The 21,533-nt window shown below is 31.2% G+C and overlaps 1 protein-coding gene across 1 annotated transcript; it reads left to right on the top strand.

Annotated features, from left to right (window-relative positions):
* The first annotated feature begins 18,711 nt into the window (after window positions 1-18,711).
* LOC116140433 (glycosyltransferase BC10) lies at window positions 18,712-21,533 on the top strand. The gene is made up of 2 exons (XM_031426064.1): window positions 18,712-20,020; window positions 21,200-21,533. The coding sequence occupies exon 1, from the start codon at window positions 18,914-18,916 to the stop codon at window positions 20,000-20,002; it is 1,089 nt and encodes a 362-aa protein (XP_031281924.1). The 5' UTR covers window positions 18,712-18,913; the 3' UTR covers window positions 20,003-20,020; window positions 21,200-21,533.

Raw genomic sequence — 21,533 nt, 5'->3', positions numbered from 1 at the left:
GATATAAAGAAAAAAGAAAATGTAAACCTTAAAGTAGATCAAACGCACCATACATAAAATAATACCAGTCTAACGTTCAGATGAATATCTCTCTCTCTCTCTCTCTCTCTCTCTCTCTCTCTCTCTATATATATATATATTATATATATATTGATAATATATATATATAATTCAATAACCAGTCAAACACGATATTCTATAACATTTACAATGTATGAGTCTGTTGAAATTCACATAACTATTTATATATGCATTTATAAATGCCTCGTATTATACCTCATCATTTATTTATAGGATCAGATTCATCTCACTTGCAGTTTATTAAGAGCAATACATTAATGAGCAAATTAAATTTTACAAAATAAATCATTAGGAAATTAATAGTTCAATATATCTTTATATTTTGAAATCGTTATATTTTTTTTAAACAATAATGAAACCATGAAGTTCATAATTAATTATATTTTTATCAGGTGTAATTATATTTGGAGTTGGACATCTTCCGCTTGGTTAAAACGTCATCGTTTAACATGGTCATCGTCTTTAAAAGCAAATTAGGGATTAAGGGCATTTTATCGTTGACTTTGTAATCACAGCTGCACTTCAAAATTGATTGTTTTTATCGACTCATATTATTGTTTAACTTTGTTTTTACTTGCATCAACCAACAATTTGTGGGTAATTCAGTCTCTCCTATTGGGTTTTATTTGTATCTCATTTTTCTGTCTGACAATGTCGCAGATGGAAATTCCTAGCACAGTTACCTATACCGATCTTTTGCAATTTCAAAAACATTACAATATCGCCGATGATTTTGATCTATTATCATGCGATGGTTTTAAATCTTTTATAAATTCAAAGACCCCTCCTGGGTTTTTCACATTTTTTGAAAATTTTCTCCAGTGTGGTCTTATGCCTCCTTTCTCTTCGTTTGTGGAAGAAATCATGATTTGTTATAACGTTGCACCCACTCAGCTCCATCCCAATGCCTGGAGATTAATTTTGAGTTTTGAAAGTCTGTGTTTAATGCACGATATTCTACCCATGTTTGATATTTTTAACTACTTCTATGCATTGAAAAAAAGACCGAATAGTCCATTTTATTTTATTAAGAGTAGAAAAGGCCGAGTACTGTTAACTGGATTATCAAATAAAGTGCGAGGATGGAGTGATAGATATTTTATGTTGGGTTGCAAAAAAGGTTGGGGTGAACTACCCACACAATGGACAAAAGCTACAATACCCCACCAGAATCTCGGTAAAATAGATGTGAAGGAACCTGGCATCCAGACATTGGAGAAGTTTATTCAAAATCAACAAACATTCGATGTTTTTGATATGTTGGAGAAATACTCCATTCTTCAATTCAAAAGAGGTATTGCAATTTTTTATATGATCACTTTTCATTTGTTTATTAACTGATTCTCATGTAACTTTTTTTTTTCGTTGGTTGTAGTGGATATCGACATTGAATCCCAAAATTTAACAGCTTCAACATCAACTTCTACACCCAAATTGATGGACGCTATTTCTGTGGGACCATCTACATTCGAAAATGAAGATAAATATGAAGATATAAAAAAGCTGCCACTAATCAGACGAACCAAGCGTAAAAAGGTGTGTGATGAGGAAGTTCAAGTTACAGCCCCTCCCAACAGGTTAAAAACAATGTCTAAAAAAGATCTTGAAGAACTTACATCAGAAGAGGTGAATTCTGTGATTTAAAATTGATGAATTTGATTTACTTTTAATTTATTAAAAAAATTATATTGTTGTTGTTGTTGTTGACATGTTTGTGGCACAGAGAGTTATAGCTTATTTGGAAATCAGAAGGCAATGGCTAGTCTCCGATAAGATCATTGAAGATTTGGAAAGAAACAAAAAAAGATTTGTTGTTCAAAGGGACAAAATCACAAAGGAAATAATGGATTTAGAGAAGCAGATGGTAGAAGCTATGAATGAATTAGAGTTTCATAGGAAGAAAATATCAGTGATTGAACAATCATGTTCAAATGCAAAGTTAGAAAATGATGTTCTTGAAAGAAAAGAGAAAGAATTGTTGGATTGCAACAGCAAGCTGAAATCTAGCTTTGTTGTAGTTGAAAAGGAAAGAGATAAAGCTTCTGATATTGTCTCACGCATGTTCTTGAACACTCAAGAAGTATGTTGTGATGCATTTAAGTCCAGATTTCTTGATGAAGATTTCAGTTTCTTAGAGAATTTTGTTTTGCAAGAGGAAGAGACAAATCTGGTAAAATAGGCTTGAAACGCGGACGTTCCTTGAAGTTTACTGTTACTTATAGTTTGTTTACGAATCTGATTCTTATAGTACTTCCATCAAATTTTTTTGTTCAGATCTGGATTTTTTGTTTTGGAAACATTAATTTTCCCAAAGGGCGATTCGATTCGCATTTGAGAGGTGTCGAATGATAATCTCGAAGAGGAATTTGCTTAAATTCGTGAAATTGTTGATAAGTAGGATTACGTAGCCATGGGTATCGAGTTTGCTAGTGTTGTTTTGTGTTTGTCTAGGAGTTTCAAGAATATAAATAATGTATAAGCGATTGTAAGTACCAGACATTGAAAGTTATGTTGAAATTCATTTGATTGGGGCTAACATTTTCAGACGACAATGGAAATTTACCTACTTGTGGTTTGCAAGTGATTCAGTGGAGATGTTGCGGCAATGCATGACTTTAAGAAGAATATTGAAAAGCGTATTGATGTGAATCCATTTGGTGAGCTTTTGATGTCATCAAGGATTGTGTTGACTGATGGTGTTTACTAGGTTATGTTTCATAGTGGTTTATGTTTGTATTTGTAAAAATATTCCTTGATATATTATTACTAAACTGTGTGTGGAGCTATTGCAATTGCTATATAGCCTGTACTTGGTTAATCACTGGTACACTCTTAAGAACATTAACTTGGATTGTATCAGCAAATATTGAAATATTGGTATTACAATATTGCAATCCTATTGTTTAACCAATGGAAAATAATTTCAAAGAGTAAACAAAAAAAAAAAAAAATTATACAAGAACAGAGATCTGTTTAATATATTTTAATATCAAAATAAATGTGTACATTGCCTTATATATTTATCAAGGTTCAGAAAATGGTGTAAATTCAGGTTTTGTAGTCATCTGATCAGAACATTTTGATTCTTCTTTTGTAAAACCAATCGAATACTCCCGTGTATTAAGGCCAGCAACAATAAGCTTAACATCGTCCACGATTTCAAATAAAGCATCAATCATATTGTTACATTTTTCTCTTGTACCATTTAGATTTTCAATGTTGTTGTGAACATTTGGTAGTATCTGTTTGAACTCCTTTTGTCTGTAACCCATTGCCGCACCAACAGGTTTAAAAAAAACAATGAATTTCAATAAATATTTAAACATGCTAGAAATAAAAATTGCATTATAATTGTATATATATGAAAATAATAGGATAATATAAAATTGAATTCCAAACAAATAAGTCACTGAAATGTTTAGAGTTTATAATATTTTTTGTTTAGTTTTATATTACATAACATTTGTATTACCTTCTCTCTTGACGTCTTCCCATTCCAAGTTGTTCCTCATCTGTAGAAAGCAAAGTATCCTTTGCTTTCAGATTCGAAACAACAATGACTATAGAATTCATGACCTGCACTAGCAAATGCATGCCTTCTCTTATTTTTGTTTTCGCAGTATTTATATCGGTAACATTCTGGTTGATGTCGCTCAAAATCTGTTGGAGGTCTCCTTTTTCTCCGGCCATTATCGAACCAATTAAAGCTAAAATAGATAAAGAGAGTGTAAAAACGTATAAAAGTCATATGAATAGAAGTTGAGATTGATACTTATATATACATACAGTTTCGAGAATAACTTAAATAAGAAGAGAAAACGAACACATGGAAAACAAATAGATATGTCCTATTAAATGAATACGACGATTGAAGAACCCCAAAACATCAAAAACCCAACCGAGGTAACATGCACTGACTTGAAACGTTTCATCGATTTAATAAATTATTACATCTAGAAAACCAACAAAAGAAATAGTAATAAAAAAGTATAATAGTACATGTACGATTGTTTTCCATATGTTCATTTTCTCTTCTTATTTAAGCTCTTCTTTATAAGTTATTATTAATTGTTTAGTAGACCAATGCTGAGAATGTTATAGTTCAATAAATGATATAATGTTTATAACCATTATCAAACTCAATTAATATGAAACCGTATATTAAAGTAATTTGTTATTTTAATTTGCTTGATGGTTTTATATTAATTAGGTAAATACTTTATTAAATTAGTAATGACATTTTAGTTTTTCGTTCCAGTTATATTTCGCCAGTTGACTTATTTGAATTAAGTATATTTCACCTAATTTTTGCAATATCTAACAATAATGTTGTTTGGAGTATTCATAAAAAATTAAATATTATTTTATTAAAACGTGCACTTGCTATTTCAAAAACATCGGTCCAATCGGTTTTCTACAGTCGGTAGATTAACAGTCATTTATGTTTCATTATTATATTCATTTATTTGATGTTTCTTTATCTAACTCTTTTTCTATTTCTTTAAGCTGTGTTCACACCCATTGTCTGTCAAACACGCTTTTAGTGTAATCATTTCGGCTTTCTCTTTTGTTAGTGCCGATTTTCTCTCAAAACGTTTGAAGCTTTCGTGTCGAGATTTTCTACATTGCCGAATCAATTATTGTATATCTCATCCCTCTTTTCAATACTGTTTTTTTGTTTTTGGTAGTAGATTCATATGTTTGTTTCTATAATCTATCGTGAAATTTTGTTTAATGATATAGTATATAGTTGTCTTTGATGGGCATTCCTCCCAATTGAAGTTATTTCTATGCAATTATAACACCTGTACAAAAATCTGAATCAAGCATTATCAAAAATGAAAAACTACGTTTACCATTCATAAGAAATCAATACTTGAAGGGTCACAAAAAGGGAAGAAACAAAAAATAACTTGTTACAACAATTTTTAGAGATAAATTTCTTGTTTTAGAATTTACATGTTTGAGATAACGATGCTTTTCTTTGTGTTTTTTTTTTTTTTTTATTGGTTGTTTTTCTCGTTAATATATTTCAATTTCATATTTGATCTGCTTTATTATGCAATCTTAGTAGAATGGAAAAGATGAATCACAAAATGATGACAAGACTTCAAGGAACAATTATGGAAACTAACCGGAAGAAAGTTGGTAGACCTCCTGGTAGGCGCTCTATAAGACTTCAAGGAACAGTTGCGGAAACTCACAATGATGACATTTAGTGTGTGATAGAATTGGTGGTTTTTACTGACAGTGACCAGCAGATAAAAGAGCCTGAACCAAGTAATACAATTGGAAATTTGAAAGCAAAGGTTGACCATTTGATACACGTAATCAAAAATCAGCAAACCAGATACAAAGATCTATACTTTGAATCCCAGAAGAAGGTATAGAGATTCTGGTAGAATATCATTTGCTTTTTTAGATGATTTAAAACGCTATATCTATTTAAGTGTTGTTAATGATCTTAATGATTTTCTTTTCACTCAAATTCAGGTTGAAACCTTAACAGAAGAAAATCATCAATTAGCCTTGAAACTACAAAATGCATCTGGAAAATTTGAAACAGTATGACTTCTACACATTATTAATCAAATACGTTGTTTTATAGCTTTTATAAACTCACAATATTTTTATAGCAAAATAATATGTCTTTGCACAAACTATATTTAATAAATGAAATTGGTGAAACGAATTTGAACACTTGAGAAGATCAGAAAAATTGTATTTATTTTGTTTGTTTATAGACAGAGAAGTACACTAGATTATGTCTGGAATTGATGAGTAAACAGAAGAACACGATCTTACCAACAGATTCAGTAGAAGTTCAAGACACATTCAATGTATTTTCTCAACCAACGCATGAGCAACAACCTTGTCGCAGATGTAGACCCCCATCAAGCAAGAGAAAGAATATTCACAAATGAAGACCCAATTTGCTTATGTATTTAATCTATTCAATATGAAATGAATACTTTTATGAAAATTTCAATGTTGTTTGTTTTGAACTGCTTTTATAGTTTTTATGTGAACCCAAAAAATATTTGGCTAGCTTTTTTGCATGAATATTGCAATGTTATGTTGTTTCTTTTGGAAAGCTTTTATAGTTCTTTTTCTCTTTTCTCATACCCCTAATATGATTGTATAAAAACGTTCTAATTATATTTTCAGCATCATCTGCTTGTACAATCGATATTTTATTTGCAGACATGTTTTTGACATTCGATGTCAATATTTTGCAGCGAATTATGCATGATATTTAATATCACCTGAATATTATCAATATCAACAATTTAAACTTAAAATTTATACCGATCTTCTGTAATTTTAGTAACTTATAATAATTTTCAAGTTTGACATTGTCTAATAAAATTTTACTCACAACATAGGATTCATATATTTCTTTAAAATCAGTAACCTCCAGTCCAGTTCTCAAAATAAACATCTATTCACACAGTTCATTCAAAAATTTGTTTGTTTAATAATTGAATAATGATCCAATTAATTTATGGACTACTATATCAAACAACATAAAAGTTACTTTCGCAATTCTGTCAGACATTCTCACATCTACATTTTCCTGATATAACATTACTGAAAAATTTACTAAAATTAAATGGATAATGGTCCTACTGCGGGACCAACCACAAACATATGTTATACTTGTTTTTATCATTTAAAACAGTAACAAAAAATTTAATAATTTGAAAACTATAATTGATTAGAAATTTCATACTTTCATTATTATTTTAAAAAAAATAGATTTTCATATATAAAAGTATATCGAACTATTAATGTTGTGATAATCTATCTTAAAAAATTGTATTTCCTCAATGATGTATTACTATCAATAAACTATAATTCAAACAAATCTCATCCCATGAATAAATATTGACATAAAATCACATGAATTTCAGGGGACAGCATGCATTTAATTTTTTCGCAGTAACATCTATGAAGTAATACACTATCTACTACGGCTCAAAATATCAAAACTAAACCATAATGTTTTATACTAATTGTAGTAAACAATATGTCGAACCTAGAATTATACCTGATTATTAATCACTTTTTTGTATTTCTATTGTTGTTATGCGTTATGTATTTCGATCATATTTCATATTCCAAACATACAACTTGATCGTTCGTAGAGTCATAGGTTCAATCAATTTAACTATTTAAGAATAAAAATTTTGAATTGCTGAATATTCAATTCCAAATTTTTGAATGCCTATGTAATTATTACGAATCTTGTGGTTAAAAACCATCATAAAAATCAAAATATGATTGTTCTAATCTCGTATAATACACATATGGGATTACAACAATCATATCTTGATTTTGATGTCACTCATTAGTTTGACTTGTTTTATATAAACAAAACCTTGAAATTGAAGTTGCAACCAATATATCTGATTTCCCTGGAATGCTTCTTTTTTTTTTTTTACGTGAAATATTTTGTTCACTGTTTTATACTAATTTCGGTTTAATGTTATATTTATTTATGTTGGCATCCATCAATCAAGATAAAGTATTTACACAAGTGAAGTCGCAATTACACTATACACTTAATCCATCAAACGTGACATGATCACTTTATCAAGACTTCAACTTTTTTCTTGGGTTGCTTTTGTAACTCCTACTGTTGCTTTTAACATTCTCATCATCATTTTCTTTCTGTTCATTTCCTCATTCCCTCTCTTTCGATTTGTCTAACATGTCTGTATAAGAATTCTCTATTTTGTCTTCGGCATCATCAGCATCTACTCCTGCCACCATTTTTCAGAACACATCCTTGATTTTTGGTGTCAATATTTTGTATTCAGTCACGTCTGACATCGAGGATTGTGATCCATATTCTCCATTGTTTGCCTGTTGTTTTTTACAAAACATTGATATCACTTCAAAATTATGAAAATTAACTATTTAAGAATAAAAATTATATTGACCTTTTGGAATTCTCACAATTTATATTCATCCTCAAGATTCTCATCAATCGAAAAAAGTTTCGTCACAATATAAGATTCGTATCCTTCCTTTAGATCTATACTTCTCAACTTGATCTTAAAAACAAACATCTGTCCAGATAGCTCACTTAAAACTTTTGGGATATTCTTCTGATCATTACCTTGTTTGTTCAACAGTTGCGAATAATGTACCTCATCAACATCATGCCAAGGAGACTGGTAACATGTTTCAGTGATGTTCTATTTTCAAACATTTCCATCTCAATTGAAACTTGATTCGGAATCTTTTTCTGTAATTGAATTATTGGCAGAATTTTCATTCTGAAATAACAAAGAGTAGATAAAATGTTAAATATCATTCTATTCATGAAATTACTTTAAAGAACTAATTCTTAAACACATACTCTTTCTGTAGAGAATGCACCTCCCCAATATCTAAATTTATATAAATTCTACATGCTGAGGTTGTATTTAGATATAATCGTCTTGTATGGAAAAAAAAAACATAAATTAGTAATAAAAAATATATTAATTCCATGTAATATATTTTTATTACCTTGGAAATCTTTAACATTCATTGAAGTAACTATTATGACAATTGGGTTGGTACTCGCTGATTGCAAATCTTCACCTATTTCTTCAAAAAACTTTCCCCATAACATAATGTCAACTACTTCCCTGAAATTAATATCAGTGTAAATTATTTAAAGTGGAAGAAGAACGTAAAAATATTAAAAAAAACTTATTTTGCCATCTGTAATCTGATGTCTCTTTTTTTAGTCTTTATTGATTTGATCTCTTCAATTTCTCCTATTGCATTCAAAACTCCAATGATATCTACATATAATTTATCATACTTGATGTACAAAAACATTTCTCATGCATTTAAAATACAAATATTCAAATTAACTATACCTGATAATAACCTTGTATCATTTGTCCTATTCTGAAGATCATCAAGACCAGAAAGTTTCAAATTTATATCTCAGATTAACAATCCTCCGTTCTTTTAATTTTTGTACAGTCGTGATCATGAGAAATTGTATACGATATTTTCCCTCAACGGGTCTATAAGAGGGAGCAGATAGTATAACTTTTATATGTTTGATCAAATATATCGACCCTTCATGAAGCTGATTTTTAAACTTTGCAATCCTATTCTTTGGTATCGAGCCATGCATAACTTGATTCTAAAAAACCAATGAAAACCACAAATTTCAACAAACCTGTATAAATCGGAAATAAAATATTTACATTATTTTCAGAGTATATTTTATACCTATTGATCAATCAAAATCATGTCAAGGCTCATAAGTTCGTCACCTATTATGAAATTCCTACACTCCCACAATCTAGATACTCTGATAGTAACTATTCAATCATCTATTGATTCATCAATATCTTTAAAAAAAATTATTAGACACTGTTATGAATAGCCTGCAAAAAGAAAGTCATCCTTAATACAATTCAATAAAAGAAATAATGATACCCAATGGAGATTTTACAATTAAAGCAAATGTAGGTGTATCACAATTATAAATAAATAAGATAATGTTCGATTTTATAATCTAATTCATACTATAAATATTTCTTATCACAATTTAATAGTATGCAGCATTTTTTTATTCGGCACTATAATTTTAAACTCCAGAAAAGAACTTACTAATTTACAATTGTCACTACAATATTGTTTGTCAATTTCTTTATTACAATTCTATAATATTATTATACGCAAATTAGTAGCTTTTGTAGACGATTTCATAACCCAACATATGCAATGTTACAATAGAAGAATGAAAATAATTGAAGATATCACATTACCTATAACAGGAACTATATCTGAACTATGCCAACAATCTGTTTGTTTGTTTGTTTGTTTTTTGAAACAATGATTTGATGATGTACTTTCAAGTACCTTTACTTATTCCTCTTAATCGTGTACGACAACATTAACAACCACATATATGTAACAAACACATTAATTTAAAAAGTTATGTATAAAATCTTTCACATTTAGATAAACACTCTTCACACTTCACATTAATTTCGCATTAATGATAATACATAGCAAATACAATTTATCGATCTCTTCCGGATAAATGTCTATCCACAAAATTGCATCAACTTCAATAACACTTAATAAACAACTTAACAATAATAACAAAATTAAATAACGACTTGGATTTTTTTATTTTTTTTATTTTTTTATGTGGACAACTATAATTCTTATTTAAATTGCATTTGACACAAACTTATACTATTATGTAACATAAACAATACCATTTATTTCATCAACACTTTAATGAGAACACTACATTAAGAACGACATTAAATAGCAGAATACCAAACATCATCATAATACTGAACACATCAATAAAAAAGGAAGTACATTAACCCATAATTAAACCAAAATTTTGATATCCTGACCATTAACAGTAATATCACATTGAAAGTATCACATAACAATACAATACATCAATCAATTTTGAATAAATGTATATCTATAAGTATTTGCAGCGTCAACAAAATGTACCTACAAAATTATTAATAGTACAAATCCAATGCATCAAAAAGGAACAATTGTAAAGCTACAAAACACGATATCAACAGACTAACACTATTAAGAACAGTATTAAAAATTACAACACCAAACATGATCAAAATACCAAACATATCAATGAAAAAGTAAGTGTATTAACCCATTGGGCTACATGATTAGTTTGGCAGCTTGTTTGATACAATTTATCCGCATAAAATACCATGATTTAAAAACCACAGCTTTGACATATTGAATAAATTATAGCACAGCAAATGGTTTATTACAATACAAATCATAAACATTATAGTTTGTAGATTGATACTGAAATTTTATCTGGGGCAGACATTTAGCCACTTCAATTTTTTCACTAATATTATAGTTCGGCAACTTTGCTGATATAAACTCAAAGAGAAATTAAGCTACTCCATGTTTTTATTAATATTATAGTTCGGCATCGTTAAAAAATTGTCTAAAGAATTGTATAGAATTTGTTGCCTAACCATTCTCCATAATTATAATTGTTCCAAGCCTGCTGTGGTCGATAATTTATTGTCAAACCATCAATTTGGCTATAGAATGGTAATAGCGCAAATATTGATCCATAATTTTATCCATCATTTAAGAATGCTTAGAATTTCATCGAGACCCAAATTCCATTGCCAAACCATAATCACGATATAATTAATTACATTTATAATTTCTTAGAACTTTTCTAGGAACAGTGATAAACCATGAATTTGGATACTCACCCATGATTTAAGGATGGACAAAATTTGGATAGCTTTATATACGAACTAATGATGTACAAACACATTAATTTCAAGAGTTATGTATAAAACCCTTGACATTCAGATAAACACTCTTCACAATTCACATTAATTTCACGTTAACAATAATACATAGTAAATACAATGTATCGATTTCTTTCAGATAAATATATATCCACAAAATTGCATCAACTTCAATAAAACTTAATAAACAACAAAACAATAATAACAAAATTAAATAACGACTGGAAGTTTTTTATTTTTTAATGTGGACAGCTGTAATTCTTATTTAAATCGCATATGAAACAAACTTATATTATTATGTGACATAAACAATACCATCTATTTCATCAACACTTTAATAAAAACACAATATTAAGAACCACATTAAATATCATAATACCAAACATCATCGCAATACCGAACACATCAATAAAAAAGAAAGTATATTAACCCATAATTAAACCAAAATTCTGATATCCTTACTATTAATACTAATATCACATCGAAAGTATCACATAACAGTACACTGTACCTATCAATTTTGGATAAATATATATCTTACAGCAAATAGTTTATTACAATGCAAGCCATAAACTTTATCGTTTATATATTGATATTGAAGTTTTCAACTAAAAGAGACTTCAAGCCACTTCAATTTTTTTTATTAATATTACAGTTTGGCACCTTTAAAAAATTGTCTAACAAATTGTATGGAATTTGTTGCCTAACCATCGTCCATAATTATGATTGCTCAAAGCTTGTTGTGGTCGATAACTTCACTGTCAAACCATCAATTTGGCTATAGAATGGTAATAAGGCAAACACCAATATATAATTCATCCATCATTTAAGAATGCTTGAAATTTCAACAGATGAAGGTATCATCGAGGTCTACATTGCACTGCCGAATCATAACCATGATGTAATTAATTGCATTTATAATTTGTTATAACTTTTCTAGGAACACCGCTAAACTATGAATTTGATCGGAATTTGTATACCTTGATACAATTCCACCCGTTACTATATTGATCGCTTTCAGGTTATTTTTTATAGTTGAAGTATCAGACAATAAGATTTAAAAATATTTCATTGATGTAGGTCCAAAGGAAAGGATAGTAAATATTTTGTTAAACCCACAACTTAGAAAACATTATAAGGATGTCAAAATGGTTAGATCTTTGGGATGCCAATGCAACACCCACATATTGTTAAAAGATATAAAAAAAACTCGATTTTTTTGTTATAATTCATTCCCATAAAATATCATGATCTAGAAAGCACACCTTTGATATATTGCCTGAGCATTAATAAATACATAAGATTTCATTCATAAATCACAAAATTGAACCTCAACTACTATTGGATAATGCTACTTTGTGATAACGGTACACCAAGCAACACAAATCGATAATAGCTGAGGGTCGATTGTGTCACCTAAAAATAGAGCCAGCAAAAAACAATACTCATACAAGCCTTGTTAACATAAAACGTTCAGTCCCAAAACAAATACTCACATATCGATTCGGACACATAGATAGCATGATAGAAAAAAATAGTAAAAAAATATTTAAACAAAATACAAACTATCAACGTTTAATGTTACTCAGCGTCAACAATACAGGGAAAAACTAATTGCCCATAGTGTGAATATACCGACAACAAATACTCACTGTTCGGCTAAAACTATAAGCCGATCGATTCATGTTATTTCATGTAGTTCACATCGATCGGCTACAACCACAGACATACCAAATCAATAACCTCACCGAAGACTTAATAAACACAACTTGATACAGAACATGCTGACCATTGTATGAACACTTCAACTTTTTTCCCTGTAACCTGAAAACGAAATCAACAAAATCAACAAATTAACATCTCACACTGGTCGATCGGCAGAATGGACGCAATGTAAAAATGACTCTACAAATGAAATAACAAACATATATCCTCATCCCTTTGAAAACAAACACAATAAAACGTAATCGATCTTCATGTCAACATCGTTAATTAATAATTATCCATTTGTATAAAAACTAGTACCTGGAAACGGCAACAACAAAATTTAATTAATCTTCATAGTAAAATTATCAAGGAACTGGCTGACCGTATAGAAAGGAATACAATTAATCAATCAAATAATTTGACCGAACAAAAACAATCATTAAATCTAACAATAACTGTTAAAATAGATAGGAGATATATTTACAGTTTCACATTAAAATAGTTAGAAGATATACTTACAGTTTAGAAGAACAAATCAAAATAACAACTCATCTGACAGTGTCAATCATACAACATGTCTTGATTCTGTGCCGATTCATGATCTTTGACCTGTAAACAACAACATAAACATAAATAATTAAAAAAAAAACATGAAGAACATACATATTATTGATACAAACTAACATGACCTATAAACAATTAACAAAAGACCAGACATATTGTTGACGCCAATTAACAAATTGCGATGATCCACAACTGAACATGCGCCCCTTTTATAACCCCTTATTTAGACCTTCCAAATACCAATGCAATTAAATACAAATTCAATACGAAGAGAGTTTTCCAATGTCAATACAATGCAATAAGTAATAGCAATCCAATACATTTGTATACTTGTTATTAATTCACATCTTTGGAATGCCAATGCAATGCACATGTATTATTATTATTAATTATTAGATGATGCAATAAATACCAACCCGGCGTGTGAAGATAGAGCAATTTGACTGTTCAATGTGTCAAAATTGAGCAATTCTAGATCTTCCAAAATGTACCACATGGCGAACAATCCGCATGAGTATTCATGGCGAACAACTAACATGGGTATTCATGAATCTTAGAGTTAAAAATATCTCCTTAAACCACACATCCAACGTGGCAAGAGAGAGCGATTCTAGAGCTCCAAAATAAACCAATTTTAGAGCTAAAAAAAAAAAGTGTCATACGTGTCACTCAATTAGGCATGCTTTTACCTTTGGATTTGGAATACCAATTCAGCAATTAATATCTCTCTACAACATCACCAATAAAATTTAACCACATAGCAACCACAAATCCTATGTGTCAAAATGGAACAATTCTATGAGTTCCAAAACGTGCCATATGGTGAACAACCCACATAGGTATTCAGCTTTATATATATATATATAGATAGATAGATAGATATAGAGGGAGAGAGAGAGAGAGAGAGAGAGAGAGATGTTTTAAATATATTATTGAATTACAAATTAAACAAATAATTAAAAAATTAACAAAGCTTAAAGAGCAACAGGTGATATTACTATATCTAATATGTATATACAGTAAAACCTCTCTGTAGCAATAAATTGTACATAAGGGTCGTTTGGATCGGGGATAAATAAGATAACGGGGGTAATATTTGTTTATTTTGCAAGATTCCTGTGTTTGGTTTGCAAGTAATAAAATATTACGATAATCTTTTATTCCAAATAGTGGTTACTGTTGGTAATGTGGGGGGGTAACCTTATTACCTTGCTAGAGGCTGTTATTAAAACATTACCAGGGCAATATGATTTTTCTTCCCATTTTGCCCTTAATTAAAAACTATTTCAGACACAATTACCCTCAAATGTCTACCAAATAATAATTTCCAGCCCCCCTATATTTGAGAAATTAGCTAAAACACCCCAGCCAAAAAAAAGTTTAAAAGTTAACAAAATACCCCTAGCCACCCAAGACCACCGCCGGCCGTGACTCACCACCATCAACTGCTGGCGTAATGGTGTACGATAGGCAGGATCTGGCTGGTCATGCGCCGGTAAGGCCTTTTTTGGCCATGGATCTAAAATGGCTAGATCTATTTTTTCTATGGCTGTTTCACGGCCAAAGATTTGGTCTTTTCATTGCTAGATCTGTGGCCGTTTCACAGCCACATCTTTGGCCGTGAAAAGGCCATGGATTTGGGATTCATAGCCATTTCCAGCTTTGTTGGCTCATAGCCGACCATATACGGCCAGTCGTGCACCATTCCGTCGACTGCTGGCAGCGGCCAGCAGTGGTGGCTGGCAGTGGCCAGTAGTGGTGGCTAGCTGTCGGTAGTGACTTGGGGTGGGTGGGGGTGATTTTACTATAAATTAAAGTTTTATATGGCTGGGGTGGTTTAGCAAAATTTCAAATGTAGAGGGTTAAAAGAAATGATTCAAAAAATAATAATAATAAATACTATTATATTAATATTTAAAAAGGAGGGCAAATTAGTAATCTATATAATATACCCATCCATTTATCCTCCCAATCAAACATATTATTTACCAATTTATTCGAACCAACCAAACACATTTTCTAAACATTCCCGGTAATCTTCAATGTAATCTTTTTTTTCGTTAATATAATATATCTTATAATAAATCATTATATTATCCAAACGCCCCCATAGTCATAAAAAATTATAATCTCAATTTGGGATAGTTATAAATAAGAATAAGATTTACATTGTAATAAGTTATAATTTTTCTAATTCCCACCTTAAGGAAAATTGCCTCTACGTAGTAATAATTATCTGTATATTACAAAAAATATATATGTTATGCTACAATAAAGGTTTGAGATGAAATAAAATATTTATCTAAAGTTGTTTGGGACAATGATTTATGTTTTAGAGTTGTTACCACATTTTTTACCTTGCGAGTACGTAATAACTCGCTAGCATGGATACATTTTCATTGACGCGAAAATATTTTTAACTTCTCAAGCATGTTTAGAGCTTCATAACACAAAATTTTTTGTATTTCCATACTATCATCCTCAAGATTATTTCTTTTCTCTTGTCTAATTGCAGAAATGATTTCTTCTTTAGTTAAAGTATACACAATTTGTTGCTCATTTGGATGATCGAGGAAGACATTAATATCAATTCAATTAGTGTATTGAAGTTGTTGAATTTGATCACTCAATTCTGCAATGACTCTTTTATTTTCCTCATTCATTTCATTTGTATGCAATTCATCGATATTGGAGGTTCTAATTTTGCAGTGCTTAAAACCATGGCAATTGTCTATGGCTTCACATTAATTAACCATGTATTAACTGCATTTACAGTTCCATCAATGACACTTGTCTTTACTGGTTCCAAGACACGATCTTCTATCCGTTTTAAAAGTAGGCAGTTGAAGCGCTAAATTGAAATCATAATACTACTAAAACATGAATTATAAAATAAGAAATCAAAACAATATTTTTTGTAATTACACTTCTATTAAGTTATAATCTCCTTATAGTAATAAAATTAGTTAGTCTCACCATTATGACTATAGAGAGTTTTTACTGTATAATTTTAAAGTATATTAATTATATCATGTGAGAATATATAAACTTTATTATTAAAAGTGTTTTATTTTAATAATCTAAAAATTCTTTCATGACATAAATAGTAAGAATGTGCAGTAATCTCGCCTTATAATATATTTCATAAATTTAATTAATTTTTATAAATTTTCGTATCTTTTGAACATTAAAATAATAAGAAGCATAATCTAATTAAATACCGTTCTTAAAATTTAAAAAATAAAAATATTTTTATATATAAACCGGTTGACTAATATTATCTTATTATCTATCTCATGATATTTAAATTAATTGTTTTGCTTTTCATAAAATCTAATAATCTTTTATCTTATTCTAATAATGTAATAATCTTTCATAAAAGAACACTGTGTACATCTGCATCTTTTCTTTTGGGCTTTGGCCCAAGCTTCACACATATATTGGGCTTTGCTTTCTTTTCATAGGTTGGCTCATTCGGTTGTGAAGCCCATTAAGAAATGGGCTTAGTTCTTTGAGTTTGTAAAATGCCTCTCACTTGGCCATCCATCCAATCAACTAATCTATGATTACATACATACTCTATTATCATTTAAAATTAGGGATGGGTGCGATTAAAATTAGGGATGGGTGCGGGCCGAGGACCCCATTCCCCGTCCCCGTTGCCCACTCCCATGATCGTCCCCACCCCGACCATCCCCGGCCTGATGAACGAGGCTTCGCAAGGAATCCCCTCGCGCGGGGATTTATCCTTCGAACATATGAGTTGAAATGTTGGATTGCTGGAGTACTTGACAACTCCAACAAGAATTAATACAGTAATTATATTCAATCTTAACATAATTTATTAGGTAAATTGTTGAATTATTCAATTTTATGGAGGCTTAGGTTTAGTTAGCCATGTTCAAAATCCCCGGCCCGTCCCCGGATGCGGGGATTTTTCTAAGGACCATCCCCGGCCCTATCCTCGATTTTTTCAAGGATTCCCCGCCCCATTTGGGCCGGGTCGGGGCGGATCCCCGCAGGACCGAGGCAAACGCCCATCTCTATTTAAAATCAACCAATGTACCAACAGATACCGTGATATAGCATCAACTTAATAAATACAAAACAAGGTTGAATGACAAAGTAATATAAGATCGAATTATTTGTTAAGAGATCGCGTAACGGAAAACATATATTCGAGATGAATAACATAAGATTAAAATCACACAACATAAAGAGACATGATATTTATGTGGTTTAGTATAATTGATATTCAAGAATACACAACATCAGAAACTCAATACATAAAACAGAGCATAAATAATCCTAGTTTCTAACCACGCTCCCAGTACCTAGAGTGAAAACGATCACAGTTTCTAAGATACTCTCCCCATAGTTTTTAATAACCTTTTACACCAAATACTTTGTATTCTCACGTTCTTTCATAACCTTGAATTAGTTCTCACCCCTAATACGAGACGTTATAGTTCTAATAGGATTAATATTTAATAAGACTCCTATAATTATATTCATATTTATAATTGTATTTTTATTAAAGATATACAATTTTACATGGGAGCAAATAGGAAAATGAACCACAATATCCTAATATTATTTTATATTAATGTTTACAGATTCAACTGCATTAATCTATTTTTCCCCTATTTTATATTTTATTATTTTGAACTTGCCTCACGAGGCTACCACTTCATGTAGTAAAGTAATAGTATGGCTAAATCTGAAAAATTCAATAATACATCATATAGTATGAATTGATCTCCTGTAGACAAAAATTGAGTTGACATTGTTCCCAACAAAAATATCTCATTCAAAACAAAAAAGAAAATTAGTGGGAGGGACTATTTTGGTTGTGAAACAGGAGTCATAAATGGCATAAAGTTAGTGCTTTTCGGTTACGCTTACTTGTAAAACACTATTTTCTACAAAGAAAAGAATAAGAAGAATAGAAGCAACAAGTCACATCACATGATGAGGTGATCCCAATTATCTCTGTCCCCACCTCTATATATCTCCTTCAATCCACTCACCACCACTACACAAGCCTTCAACCTTTCATTCTTCTTTCTCACTTCTTCTTTGATCACTCCTGTCTCTTTCATTATCTTGAATCCTATTAATCTGATTTCTTCATCAAACTTTACTTAGTTTTTTTTTTTTTTTTTTTTTATCCTAAACACCAAGAACTGTTAAACTCCTCCCCTATCTTTCTCCACAATCCCAGCAACAAAACCCAAAACAACAAAATATTCTGTTTTTTTTAGATCATGTTTTCATCTCCTTACCTCTATTCTTTTGCCCTCTTTCTCTCTCTTTCTATTCTTTTCTTCTTCTTCGCCCCTCAAATTCTCCCTCCCAAACACTCCCAATCCATCCCCTCCCTCTCTGACGACCTCGACGATCTCTCCCTCTTCCGCAACGCCGTCGCCACCCAACAACAAACCTCCGCACGCTCCGCCGTCTCCTCCAAAATCTCCCATTTGTCCTTGTCAAATTCCAAGCCCAAAATCGCCTTCCTCTTCCTCACCAACTCCGATCTCGTCTTCGCTCCCCTCTGGGCCGCTTTCTTCTCCGGCAACAAAAACAAAAACCTCTTCAACATCTACGTCCATGCCGACCCCTCCGTCAAACTCAGCCACCCTCACCGCCTCTTCAACCACCGCTTCATTCCGGCCAAAAAAACCCAACGCGCATCGCCGACACTGATCTCCGCCGCCCGGAGACTCCTTGCCAACGCGCTCATCGACGATCCGTTGAATCTCTACTTCGCGCTTTTGTCTCAAAGCTGCATCCCTCTCCATTCTTTTCAATATATTTACCATTCCCTCTTCGGAAATTCTTTAAATCTCTTCCGCGCTTTCGCCTCTCAACATAAACACAAAAGCTTCATCGAAATTCTCGATGACGATCCCAACTTGCCGGAGCGTTACATTGCCCGAGGGGAGAACACGATGTTACCCGAAGTCCCGTACGAGCAGTTTCGAGTCGGATCTCAGTTCTTTATTATATCGAAACGCCACGCGTTACTTGTGATAAAAGAGAAGAGATTGTGGCGGAAGTTTAAACTTCCGTGTTTGAATTTGAATTCTTGTTATCCGGAGGAGCATTATTTTCCGACATTGTTGTCGATGGAAGATCCGACGGGTTGCAGCGGTTACACGCTGACGAGAGTGAATTGGACTGAGAGTGTCGACGGGCATCCGCATACGTACCAGGCGGCGGAGGTGTCGCCGGAGCTTATTGACACGTTGAGGCAGTCGAATTCGAGTTATTCGTATTTTTTCGCGCGGAAATTCTCGGCGGAGTGTTTGAAGCCGTTGATGAAGATTGCAAATGATGTCATCTTCAAGGATTGATGGAGAAATCAAACTAAGGTATGTTGATTGCTTGATTGCTGGTGTTATAAGTATTCACTTTCTCATTTTCTTTTCTTACCCGTCCGTCTGGTAACGTTACCGAAGCCTTAACGAAAACCATTAGAGATTAGACCAGCACCGCATTGACGATTAGATTACGATCTGTTTTTTTTTTTTTAATTAGGTAGATCATATTAATGGCTTTATTTAAGCTTCCAATTTCTTTAAAAAAAAAAAAAATTAGTTTGGGCAATTAGTCTTTTCACTTGTGAGAAAAACCCTATCAACATGAACTGATGATACCGATAATTTTATATATGTCAATCTTATAGTAGTTAACACCTGAAGTCTTTTGTATGTGAAAAGACGCTTTTGCCCCTCAAATAAACATTATTATCGGATGATTTTAGGCTTTATTTTCATTTAGCTTATATGAGATTAATCGGTTTGAAGATGGAGTTGAGGGGTAATTTATATTTTCGATATTTTAAAGACATCCTATGTGAAAATGTTTGTTTTATTACTTCAATCTTATTATTTGTTTGGGACATATCACATGCTTATGATAAAAATTAGTTTGGTGTTACACTAGATATACTTTGTTAATTAGGTTCATGGATTTGTTTGCACACGTTGAATTAATTTTCAAATCTTTAAGTAAGATTTAGGTCAAATGAGTTTGACCACTGCTGTTTTTGCATAGATTTTCGTCAATTAATGTATTGGCACGCGCGTCCCCTCATATTTTACTAATATCCCCCTTTGTCGGTGTTTGGGCCTTGTTTGTTCTCAGATATTTAAAAACACTTTTGTATATATATATATTTAGAAGATTATTATTGAGTACAAGAGTTTGCATATATAATATACTTTAAATATATTATTTATATTGGTATTTTTTTTTTTTTTCCTTTGAAGTTTGTATCTTTTAAATGATTTCAAAAAGTGTTTCATGGAACACACTTAAATAATAAAAGTTTTCTCAAATTTTTTTGAAATAATATAACTCTTTTTACTATTAGTAAACCATTAGCATGCTATTAAAGTTTGATAAATGTTAGATGTATAAAAACTCTTTCAAAGAGTTATGAGTTGATAAACATTTACTTGCTTGTCTTATTGACATTTATTTTAATACACAAAAATATAACGATAAAAGAATTTTCATATCTATTTTATTTTTTTGGCCTTTTTCAGGATGAAGAAAGAGATGAACTTGAGGTGTTGGAGTGTGAGTGTTTAGGGGACGTAAGTCATCCCAAAAACACAAAATAATGTTGGTGTTGGCGTAGATAGAAATAGTGTAATTTTGTTATATATGGAAGATGGGTGGGGGCTTAGCGTGGAGTGTGAAAAGCAATGCAAAGGCAAAGGCCCATTGCTTTCTGTTTCTGTTTCTCTCTGTTTTTTCTTGTTACTCTCTCTCCCATTTGCTCCTCCTTCCACTTCCAGTTCTACCAAAGGTGCTCTGATATTGTATATTGTAGCAACAACAACATTATTAATTAAATGCTATTGGGAATTGTAATTA

Source organism: Pistacia vera, unplaced genomic scaffold (assembly GCF_008641045.1).
Source record: "Pistacia vera cultivar Batoury unplaced genomic scaffold, PisVer_v2 Contig372, whole genome shotgun sequence".
Classification (NCBI taxonomy): domain Eukaryota; kingdom Viridiplantae; phylum Streptophyta; class Magnoliopsida; order Sapindales; family Anacardiaceae; genus Pistacia; species Pistacia vera.
Note: the sequence above shows the minus strand (reverse complement) of the source record. Positions and strands in the feature narration are given on the sequence as shown.